We start from the raw sequence: 11480 nt of genomic DNA on the forward strand, positions 1-11480 counted from the left end.
AGCGAAGAAATAATAGTGTGTTTAAAGACAGAAAACGCTCATCTCAGCTAATGATGCTTTGAGCTAATGATAAGATGAATTGATGATTTCGCATGAACATTTCCAAATTCTTCTCCGTTCGCATATATACTTTTCTCGGTCCGCCAGTTGATTTACAAAGTGAACAGTTGTCAGTATCTTTGTTAAGGTTTATGATTTTCTATACTGTAGACTGATTCATCCCAGCAGTATCTGCGTTTTTGTTAGGGAAAGATTTTCTTTAGTAATTAAAAAAGAAATAAAGAATACATTTTAAGATGTAGTAATAAAAATATTATTGTTTTGGAAATGCCGTAGTTTCCTACACATATATAGATATATATACGCCTTTTTATTGAAACGTTGAAAAGGTGATTAATTATTAACTGTCATTAATAATTAGTGGATTGCTTGTGAGAAAAAAATAATTATGCGCCGTACTTGAGCATACAAAGAGGTAAAGATACTCTACTACGTCACATTTAATATGTCTATATTTATTTATTTTGTGCTGGTGTTCAGACTAATCTATTTGAGAGTCCTCTACTATATATACTTGAAAATCATAATTTATACATAAAAAAAAGAAAGCACAATAATAATCAATAAAAAGATAATAAAGATAATAAGAATAATGTAAATATCTTGACTTGGAAGGTGTAGCAATGTGTGCCAGCGAACTACATAGAATATAAAAAAAACACTAAAGTGAATTGATATAAAATAAGACCAAGCAGTAGCCCTAATACAATCATCTTGCAGTTCACTTCTTGAAGTACCGCTTCCGTCTTGGGCACTTGCTTACAATGTCAAACACAAAACTTAATGCCAAACGGATTGGTAATAATAAAGATAATACATAGGATTTTAATGATTACAATAGGAAAAATACGAAAAAATATCATAGATTCTGCTGTTGTTTTTCTGTTTTTGTTTTTCTTTCATATTGACATTTGATAAAACTTGGTGGTCATTTGTTTTTGTTTTTGTTTTTGTTTTGTATATAGACGTTTTTTCAGAAGAACAGCAAGACATTCTTAAACAAAAGGGATCCGAGATTGAGCAATTACAAACAAGTAATATACTTCTCTTAAAAAAAACACAAAAGAATGAAATGCAAATGAACAAGATCATTGACAATTGTATCTTAGACATCAATCTTTTGTCAGATCCACTTTCTGCAAATGCACCTGTAGGATGGGCACATCATATTTCAGCCAACACTCTATCTCTTTTTCAAGGAGATTCTCATTGGAATACGCTTTCTTTGGACAACAATAGCCAATTATTAAACAACAAAAATAATTCATTAAATTACAATGGATCACAATGGGATAAAATGACCAGTGTAGTTAATCCTGATTACAAAGGTAATTTATACTATCTTCCATATATGTATATATATATATATATACAACTGTAGCCTTAACGTATGTATTACATGTATTTTCTTTTTCTTTTATCAAGATATGTTTGATACGGATCAGCAACTTGGCTCAGCTAGCTTATTGGATTCAAAGGATCGTAGAATGTTTGGAGTAATGCCAATGAAAGAAGAGATTGTGATGGTCAAATGTACTCATTGTGAAAGACCAATCCTGGGTAGCAGCTTCAATGAACACGCAGGTAAACAGGCAACTAAGCTGGTACACTTTGACCAAATATGCTCCTTATTTTAGATTCATGCTGTGCCAGGACAAATATACCTTTTGCCGGACCACCTACACCTATCCCATCACATTATGGCAACCCAAAGGGATTTGTGGCCAACGAACTGTTTTCGGATGATGAGGATAGTGATGGTAGCGTGCGAAACAGGAAACACAGGAACGAAGTGAAGAAACACGAGTCAGGAAGGCGAAATGATAGCATCGGTTCTTTGGAGGGTGGGTTGGATAAGATAGAGAATTACCCCCCCAAGATATCTTATCAAGTATAGTTTTGTAGAACCTGAGACCAGTCAGTTCAAACGAGCTCTGTCGCCTAATCAAGCCAGCGAGAAAGCTAAAAAGAAGACTAAGAAGGAAAAACAAAAGAATAAGGTCATCTCTAAGCCAAAAGGTAAACATAGGCCATAAGATCTACACATCTTTGGTTATCAAAAAAAAGTAAAAAAAAAAAGAACACAAAAAAAAACATTTAGGTCCTCTAGATCTCGATCGTCAATGTGGTGTTCTACAGGGACCAAACTCTACACCTTGTACCCGATCACTTACTTGCAAAAGTCATTCAATGGGTGCTAAGCGAGCAGTAGAAGGTCGGTCTCAACCTTACAACGAACTTCTAGCAGCCTATCAAAAGAAGGGAGTTGGACGACCACAAGGTAGGGCTGTATATTGTAGACTGTAATATATATATATTGATGAGTGTTTTTTTTTCATAGTTGGGCCTACTGGTCTGATACAAACAGAGCGTCCTTTGAGTACATCTGGAATAGGATACATGAAGCCAAGAATTAGTCAGATAGATAATTCTGGGATACCGCCAGATGTGGCTGTTAACGATAAGCAATCTATTGATTCTGATGAAGAGGTCGAATGCGTACTCCGGGCTATTCAAAATCACTGTAATTTCCCCCTTGCCCAAAAGCCTGTCAATCTTTACAAGCGTAAACAGAGGGCGTTCAGAGTTGGAAATATCTTAAGAGTTGCGATTACGCCAAAGTCTTCTGGAATCATGGGCTTCTCTGACGCAATCGACACGACCATGCTTTCCCACAGCATGTAAATAAATGTACACATAAAAAATTGTAATAAAATCCAAAAACTGTAAATATACTTTCTACCTAAATAACCATTGAAAATATCTTATTTTAGAGTACCAATCGATAACCAATGAATTTAAGACGACATTAAATTCCCTTGGACCCCCAAGATAGGTATCATTTCAGATAGATCCACGTGGCTGGTTTGGTTTGGTGTGTTACTGGAGGACGTCAAGGGAGCAAGACACATTGGTCAACTACAAAGATGCTTCTAATGAAACAGTGGTGTACGTTACACTTGTGAATTTATTTTAAAAAAAATAACACTCAAGCCATGTGATCCAGCTTTCTGAATAGCGTTTCATGGCAACCAAAAAGAAATACAAGCCAACAATCTGGCAGACTCTGTGGTACACCAGTAAAATACAAAATAAATATACAAAAATCCCAAGCCCACAAACACAAGTACAACCACACAAATACCTTTCTTCCTTTATTTTTTCTATTTTTTTCTTCTATTTTCCTTCTTATTATTCTGATTTAACCTCTTCTTCTTCTTCTTCCTCTTCCTCTTCTACTATTACTACCAATATAACCAACACTTCTGCTTTTATCTCTATTCGCTTTTTACAGTCATCATAATTATTATAAGAATTTTATTTTGATCAAATAAAACTATACATAAATATTATATATTATATATTATATATTTTATACATATACATATACATATCTACATACGCATACATATACATATATATACATATATAAATATAAATAAATAAATACATTCAAGATGCAAACACCTGTACAAAGGTAAATTACAATCTTTTAAAAGATTTATAATATATTAACTCTTGGTAAAGACAATGTACTTTACCTCCGATTTCAGTTATGGAAGATGGTCTTTACAGCCGTTCACCATATTCACCTCTTACCCCTTCTTCCAGCCACAGTCCAACCCTTCAGACACCTTACTCAGGACGAGCCTATCGAGCAGGCGAAAATACCCCACCCACATCTATCCTCCCAGATCCCTATCGCTCCCACCCGACCTACAACCGATCCTTTCCACCACCATCTCCTCACACTTCATCTTTCGCACCACTTACGCCACCTCAGCCCCCACTTTCAGATTTATCTCGTCAACCATATATTTATGAATCCGACTTTAATAACCCGGTTGGAAAAGAAGTTGAAAAGGTACATTTCATTTTATACACTATTTTTTTTGTAACTAGTTTGATTTGCTTTGCTTTGATTTGCTTTTATATTAGTAATATTAACATCTTTTCTTTTCTTTGTTTTTTATATTCTTATCATTCAGATCATTCATCACTGTGATGGCTTAAGCGAGACAATGTCATTACGGAAAGATCATTTTAAATATTCATATTCCAAAGTCACCTATGACCCCACCATGACCCGCCCTGTATTAGATGACATGATCGGAAGAGCAAATGAGGTGCTTAATGCTCTTTTACGCCTCCGTAAACATCAAATATCAGAAGAACAGGCCAGGACTAACTCTTACCAAAAGAAAGAAATCAATTACCCAAAGGTGAGAATCGGTTTTCTTTTGTTTCTGACTGTATAAGTCTACTTATCTTGCGGAAGATGTACTAAACAACCCTTTTGGTTCTCTTATCAGTATCGAGTTCACACAACCACAGACGATTGGAGCGGCGGGACAAACCAGCGACTGAGTGGTACTCAGCGTAGACGCGGGGTAACACTCTCATTTTGTTTTTTTTTAATATACAAATATGTATACTGATCTTAATATTTCTGTACAGAAACGTGCTGTTTTTAGGGGCAAGTGCCATTCCTGTAATATATCAGAGACTCCCGAATGGAGACGTGGACCAGATGGTGCACGTACACTGTGCAATGCATGTGGACTTCGTGAGTAAAGAAAACAAAAAACAAAATTCAATGTACACCTAGCCGTTTTCTATTTTATTCTAAATATTCTTTATTAGATTACGCCAAGCTGACTCGAAAACAAGCGGCAGTGCAAAAGTTAGTCAGCCAAAAAGACAATCAGAGCAGGAATTCTGGTCTTGATCTCGACAGGCCGCTTATGATGACAGATAGTCTGCTGGAAACTAGTCCTATTGACTGAATATTCAAACCAACGTCTGCAACCTTAATATCTGTTTATATATATATGTGTACAATTCAATTCAATTCAATTCAAATCAACCCAATCCATACTTTCTCTCTCTCTCTCTTATTTTATTTCCATTTCTCCATTTCTCCCTCTCTCCCTCTCTCTCTTATTTTTCAGGCATTTTGTACTTGATTGGGTTCAAAACCAATCAAACCAATCAATATATTTAATTTTTCTTTTTCTTTTTCTTTTATGCCATGTTGTATGTAAGAATACATTAGAAATATACAAGTTTATTAGGAATATTAAGATAAATAAAATAAGGCTTATCCTCCAGTATTTTCAGTTAATTTATTGTTTATTGTTTATATATATAAAAAATAATATGTATGCATATTATATTAATCAGAAAGTCTAGTGAGATTAGGTTATACTTTTTCCATATGACGTTTAGGGCAACGTTCAAGGTAGAATAGATCATCTGACCCAAATGATCTGGATAAATCCAATTATGTACTTGCTTCTTTGAGAATAAGGAAAGAGAATATATGTATGGTACACACCAGCGTGCTTTTTCTGGAAGTACAAGATAAACTCTCATAATCAAAACAGAGTTTTTATTTTTTATTTTATTTTTTTGTTCCAAGAGGGGTAAATCCTCGGCAAAGGATACAAATCCAGATAGACAGCTTTTTATTTTATAAAAGGAATCGATCGATCTTTGTATTCTATTGATCTATGTTTTACACAACCCAAAAAGAACCTTGGATAATAAGCGTCCAGTTTCCCAAACACAAGAGAAAGGAGTTGTCCAAATACCCTTTTGACTCATCTTAGACAATTCAATAGCCGTAACACACATGAGCCAATTATCAGCTCATCAATAAAGAAAAGAAAAGAAAAAAAATTACTTTCAAAGAAATGTTTCAAAAGCTGATACAAATACATATTTGTTTCAATATGATTCTATACAATTTTTCTCTATTATTATTATTTTTTAAGAAAAAGATCATAACAATGTATAACACATTATTGGTTCATGTAGTGTATCATTTCTGCACGTTTCCTAGCATCTCTTTGTGCCTGTTCAGCAAGAACCTTACCAGACATTGGCTTTTGTATTTGTCTGACAGATTTGCTACCCATCCTAGCACGTTCTATAGCATGCCATGTATGAGTAATTGCCTTTGGACCAGACCTTTTGTGTCCAATACAGAGCCGATCATATTTAAATGTAGTAGCAATAGGGTGACGTCTTCCCTGCTCAGATACACCCAGTCCTTCTGCATAATTCCAGCCTTGTTTCCGCAGTATCTGAAATCCCTTGTTGGCACTATTCAATTCAAGTACATCAGGTGGGGGCTGAGATTCACGGCTGATCATATGCGCCATTCCGCGAATGTGCTGTTGATAGGTTCCAACAAGGATATCCATCTCACAATCAGAACAATAAATGATCGATTGAGGATCATTAGCTGAAGAGATGGATGGATTGCATTTGGTCATTTGTTTGTAAAGGTCTGCAATCTCATTTCCATTCGTGCTTGTATTCGGTTCTTGTTCAACAGTTGTACGCTCTAAGTTTGCCCCAGCCACAAAATGCACTTTCTTGAATGTATAAGGCTTGGGTTCATTTGCCATATCTCATATGCTCTCTCTGTGTGTGTATATTTTGTTTAAAAGAAGGGAAAAAACGGAGTTGTAAAATAGCATCAAATATGTCTTTATGCAGACTATAGTAAGAAGGCCAAGATACTTGTGTTCTCTTTTAAGATTACACTGAGAATATATCTAAAGATGTATGTGTATGGGTATGGGTAGTTTATAGAATAATGCTAATATTTCTAATTCTGTAATTTGTAGAGTATATATTTGGGAATATCAAGTGCTGGTTTACCCACAGTTCTCAAATATATACATATATATATATAAATAGATTCTTACTTGAAATGAAATAAAATAAGAGCTGTAAATTGTATGTAGAATACTATTTTTTTCTTCTTCTTACTTTTGGTTATTCCAATAGTAAACCTCAAGGTCCCTGGTGTTGGGAACCATTGTACCACACCCGGTAGTTACCATCTCCAACTTCTCTTAACCAATTACCAGTTTAGGATAAAGAATTATTCGTTTGTAGAATGATAACCGTTACATTTCTGATTAATTTCTAGCTCATTAACTTGATAAGCACAATCTATTAGCCTTTCAAACCATGCCTTTATTATATTATATTATATTATATTATATAATTCAATTTAATGTATCTATAAGAAAAACCGTACGAGCTATAACCTTGATGATAGTCTATCAAGCTAGTATCACTTAATATCAATTTATCTAAAGACGTACGAGTGTTTGATAGTACCTGTGGCTGAGGCTTTGAATTAAACATTAACCTGGAAGATAGTTAAATACACCAAATACTCATTTTTGGTTTGTCTTTCTTTTTTTTAAAACCCAAGTGGGAACACATACACACATCGTTATTGGATACAAATCTAGATTTATTCCAAATCTCGATTATATTTAGTGTACCGACAAAGGAAGCAAAAGTAATTAGTATTTAGAGTGTGGCTTTATGTTTAAGGCTATCAATAATAAAGATACTGTCAGAATACACAGGCCAACTTTCTTCTTCTTACGGTTTACGTTTTTGATTTGATATATATATAAAATATAAGCTATAATTATTATAAATTAAAAGAAAAAAATATTCACACATATATATAAAGGTAAACAGCACGGTTTAAATTATACAGCCCTTGATCAAATATTTACCAGCCTTTTAACCTGAGGCTTTATATATAAGCATCTCATGTTTAGTTTACTTTTAAGCAATATGTATTTTTTATTTTATTTTAAGAAACTCCCTCATTCACATGTTCTGCTATACAAGTATAGTGATTGGGAGTAAAGCTACTATTGTTATTTTGTAACTATGGCAACTTTGATTAAGTGTCCCAATATCCGCCTTTGAAATTCTTTCAGGATTCAAGGTAGGTTTGATAAAGGTCACACAAAACTAAAGTCATAAACAGTCATATTCTTTATAAAGTATTTTGCTGTTAATTAGAGTTACCGAAAAAATATAGTCAATTATATTATACAAAAATTCACAACAAATAATATTAGCTTGAAAGTTGGTGATCTCCAGAAGAAATAAAAAAAAAACCAGTGAATCTTTAGCGTCTATGTGGAGAGGTTAACATGACTGGCAAGTAGAAAAATGTATATTATATAATACAACAAAGCAGTAGGAGCCTTTCTAAAAAGTGCACATACCTTCATTCATATGTTAGTAGATATATATATGTTACAGTCAAATTTTGATAAAGTGATATATGGTAGCTGCCTTTATACATATATATATATATAAACTATCACTGTAGCAAAAAATAATAAAATTAGCATGAAAAAAAAACTAAAAGTCTCCGAGAAAAATTATTAGGTCGAGTTTTGATTGTAAAATTCAAATGTATATCTCATATTTAGGGGAATACAGATTTGTGCCATTGCCTAAACTACTGGACTGTATAAAACCAGTTATATGGTTAAAGTATCCAAAATAAAAATAAAGTATCTTGCTATTCTCTCTCTTTCTTAAAATCAGAAATATTGTGATATATGTCGGTTATTTCTTATTGCTAGCCTAAACTACATAATGAAGAATACTGGGTTAATATGCTTAGTATCTTTTTTAAAAAAAATTAAAATCAAGTGTGATATGTAGTATTCAGATCAGAAAATCTACGGATCTGGCAAGTAAAAGCTGTATTTTTGATAACAGTATGCTTATCAAGGTGGTTTTTATTAGTTAATATTAGAAAATTCTCCGTATGCGTATGCGTGTGCGTGTGCTTAATACAAATAATTTGTTGTAATAATGATAAGAATAAGAATAAGAGTAAGAATAATAAAAGCAAAGATAGATATATAAAGGGGGAAAAATACAATGGTGATAATATATATATATATGTGTGTATGTGTGTATGGATTATTAGGAAATATCTAAGTCTAGAATGGGATTCTTCTTCAACTGAAGCCCAAACCGACTACCTTGATTAAGTTTTATTCCTAGAAAAGCACCTAGTAGCCACAGTCCAAACATGCCACCAAGCATTTCATAGATGGTATCAGAGGGGAAATATTCAACATAAAGGCCGGACATTATTTTTTCTTCAAGATGTGTATTATAGTTAAATACTTGGCATGGACCGCTTACCATGCCAAAGTTAACTATAATATCGACACCAAGCATCACAAGATATGAACCCAGGAAGGTAGTCGACAGAATAACCGCCAGGAATTCGATTAGTACTATACCGACTCCACCCAGCATCCCAACTGATATACTGGCAAATAAACGAGCATTTGTGTCAGTGATAATAAAATCGAAACTAAACGTCCAAACATATACAGCCAGGACAAATCCTGCAGTGACTAGAGAAAGAAATAGAGAAATAAAATTTAATAAAAGCAAAATTCAAATAAAGATAAGGTACTCATTAATACTTACAACCCAAACCAAAGAGAGCCACCTTCCAAAATACTACGGCAGCCACACCAAATAAGAGACCAACACCAAAGCATATGGATGTGTACATCATCAAAGGATTCTCATATCCTTCAAGGGGTTCCATGTAACTCATTATAATAAAAGTTGTACTGGCTATCAACCCAAGAAAAAAAAAGTTAACAAACAAAACACCTTGCACCGGTTGCTACTTGCCTCCGAATATAGTTCCACAAATTGCCATGGTGACGATAAAAAATGGAAAGGCCAAGACTATCAGGAATACTCCGAAAGTAATAAATGTACTTCCAATGGCAATATCATAGATCATTTCTTCTGTCAGCTCAGGTAGATTTGGCTTTTCTATAAAAGAAAACTATTAGAAGACAGCTTATATATATATATATATATATTTACCTGTAACGATTGGACATAGTAGATGGCCAGAACGACTTTTTTCAACTGGTGTATTCTTAAGATTCTTAACTACTGTGATGACACGAGGGAAACATCGGTTTTGGCTGGAGATACATTCGTATGTTTCTTGTTTACGGACCGGAGCTGCTGTTGCTGATGGGGTGTGAGATTGACTATGTGTCCTGTGACTCTGGCAATTGGTTGTGTGAGTATGGGTAGGTGTTGGAGTGTGGTAGTGATTGGCATGAATTTGATTTACTTCTTGTGCCACACACTGGGTCGATATTGTGAGACAGAGAAGCAATATTATGAAAAATGATTTGGGATATCGAATGTACATTGGGAAAATTTAATATTGTTCTTGAATTTGAAGTGTTTTTTTGTTGGAGATTAAGCATGTCAATTTAAGTGTGTTGCTCACCTTAAATATTCTTTCTAAAAAAAATCAGTCTACCATGGTATGGTTATGTATCCATTCTCAAGAAAGTGCTATCCAACAGATGAAGAGGTACCAAATCTCAGTGTATGTCCATCGATCCTCTTGACTTTAATAATAATAATAATAACAGTAATAATAATGCCCTCTTTGGATAGTTATAAATACACATTTGAAACATTCATGCAGTTTTTGAAGAGATTGATCGTCTTGAAATAACCGTCACGACTCCAAAATGCACACACACACAGACGCAGATAAAAATTACACACCCAGGGGTGTATGTAATATGTCTTTGTTCTTTGTTATACATATAAAGAAAAGAATAAACTATAATAATAATGACTGTGTCTAAAACTGAAATCAAGCAACAATTAGCTACTTACGTTCCCAATGAAAAAGAACGGTTGGTAATCAGATCAGCAATGTTCAGTCTCATTACTTTTGGTAAATAAATGTACATGACACGCGATCCAATACCAAGACTTTTAATATGTATTATTATCATTAGCTACAGTTGGTGCAGCATCTCTTGGAATGTCAGCGCGCATGTGGTGTAAGCTTTTACTTTATAAATTTAAATTAAAATAATAATGACAACAATAACAATAACAATAATCTAATTCAATATATATATATATATATATATATAATGATATTATTATTATTAGCAAAATCACGAACACCAGTTGGAAAAAGATCAGGAATTCCTACTATATGTAAAGTATATTTGATTGTCTAGAGCTGTCTATTCTAACTTAATAATAAATTGATCAATTTACTGATCATTTCTTCTTATTATTATTAATTTGGTTTCAAAAACATATAAAGTGGGATTTTTTACTGGTCTTACACTAGGAGGTGCACTTGGTATGAACAAGGGTATGCAAACATTGCGTGCTTCCCTACCAAGTGATTCTGGACTCTTGACTCTTATACACGAACATGATGAGATTAAACAGCAAGAAATAAATCAAGCATTACTCCAGAACTCAGATGACACAATCTCCAGTGGATTATCTATTGACAATGATAATGACCCACTACCCACCCTTGATATTCTCGAATCACCGGTTGCAAGTAACGATACTCTTCTGTTGGCTGCACCTTCAGACGAATAAATTTGATCAATTCAACGAAATATTAATTAAATATTAATAAATAAAATAAAATAAAATTATAATAAAATAATAGTAATAATAATGAATTAATGAAAGACAAAACAAGAGAGAGAGAAAAATATGGGTGTATAACGTTTTTCGGTATTTTTTTACTTGAT

General features: G+C 33.5%; 6 protein-coding genes across 6 annotated transcripts; 3 read left to right on the plus strand and 3 right to left on the minus strand.

Moving 5' to 3' along the window:
- Positions 1 to 824: 824 nt before the first annotated feature.
- Positions 825 to 2745, plus strand: PHYBLDRAFT_63429 (hypothetical protein; the record flags this gene model as incomplete). The annotated part of the gene is made up of 7 exons (XM_018441119.1): positions 825 to 858; positions 1026 to 1388; positions 1486 to 1644; positions 1698 to 1904; positions 1966 to 2079; positions 2162 to 2341; positions 2402 to 2745. 7 exons carry the CDS (start codon positions 825 to 827, stop codon positions 2743 to 2745), a joined length of 1401 nt encoding a protein of 466 aa, XP_018286704.1.
- Positions 2746 to 3302: 557 nt separating this feature from the next.
- Positions 3303 to 5077, plus strand: PHYBLDRAFT_77384 (GATA-type zinc finger transcription factor). The gene is made up of 6 exons (XM_018443251.1): positions 3303 to 3538; positions 3589 to 3925; positions 4050 to 4283; positions 4374 to 4451; positions 4519 to 4627; positions 4705 to 5077. Exons 1-6 carry the CDS (start codon positions 3519 to 3521, stop codon positions 4845 to 4847), a joined length of 921 nt encoding a protein of 306 aa, XP_018286705.1. The 5' UTR covers positions 3303 to 3518; the 3' UTR covers positions 4848 to 5077.
- A 787-nt stretch (positions 5078 to 5864) lies between these two features.
- PHYBLDRAFT_63427 (hypothetical protein) lies at positions 5865 to 6476 on the minus strand (the record flags this gene model as incomplete). The annotated part of the gene is made up of 1 exon (XM_018441118.1): positions 5865 to 6476. One exon carries the CDS (start codon positions 6474 to 6476, stop codon positions 5865 to 5867), a length of 612 nt encoding a protein of 203 aa, XP_018286706.1.
- A 203-nt stretch (positions 6477 to 6679) lies between these two features.
- On the minus strand, positions 6680 to 8127 carry PHYBLDRAFT_173087 (hypothetical protein; the record flags this gene model as incomplete). The annotated part of the gene is made up of 6 exons (XM_018436938.1): positions 6680 to 6740; positions 6844 to 6928; positions 6982 to 7051; positions 7232 to 7278; positions 7478 to 7516; positions 8118 to 8127. The coding sequence occupies 6 exons, from the start codon at positions 8125 to 8127 to the stop codon at positions 6680 to 6682; spliced, it is 312 nt and encodes a 103-aa protein (XP_018286707.1).
- A 705-nt stretch (positions 8128 to 8832) lies between these two features.
- PHYBLDRAFT_63426 (hypothetical protein) lies at positions 8833 to 10105 on the minus strand (the record flags this gene model as incomplete). The annotated part of the gene is made up of 4 exons (XM_018441117.1): positions 8833 to 9275; positions 9352 to 9500; positions 9561 to 9711; positions 9766 to 10105. The coding sequence occupies 4 exons, from the start codon at positions 10103 to 10105 to the stop codon at positions 8833 to 8835; spliced, it is 1083 nt and encodes a 360-aa protein (XP_018286708.1).
- Positions 10106 to 10503: 398 nt separating this feature from the next.
- On the plus strand, positions 10504 to 11406 carry PHYBLDRAFT_188637 (hypothetical protein). The gene is made up of 4 exons (XM_018439540.1): positions 10504 to 10648; positions 10713 to 10757; positions 10873 to 10920; positions 11033 to 11406. Exons 1-4 carry the CDS (start codon positions 10543 to 10545, stop codon positions 11320 to 11322), a joined length of 489 nt encoding a protein of 162 aa, XP_018286709.1. The 5' UTR covers positions 10504 to 10542; the 3' UTR covers positions 11323 to 11406.
- Positions 11407 to 11480: the final 74 nt, after the last annotated feature.

The sequence above is a fragment of the Phycomyces blakesleeanus genome (genome assembly GCF_001638985.1).
Source record: "Phycomyces blakesleeanus NRRL 1555(-) unplaced genomic scaffold PHYBLscaffold_24, whole genome shotgun sequence".
In the NCBI taxonomy this organism is placed as follows: domain Eukaryota; kingdom Fungi; phylum Mucoromycota; class Mucoromycetes; order Mucorales; family Phycomycetaceae; genus Phycomyces; species Phycomyces blakesleeanus.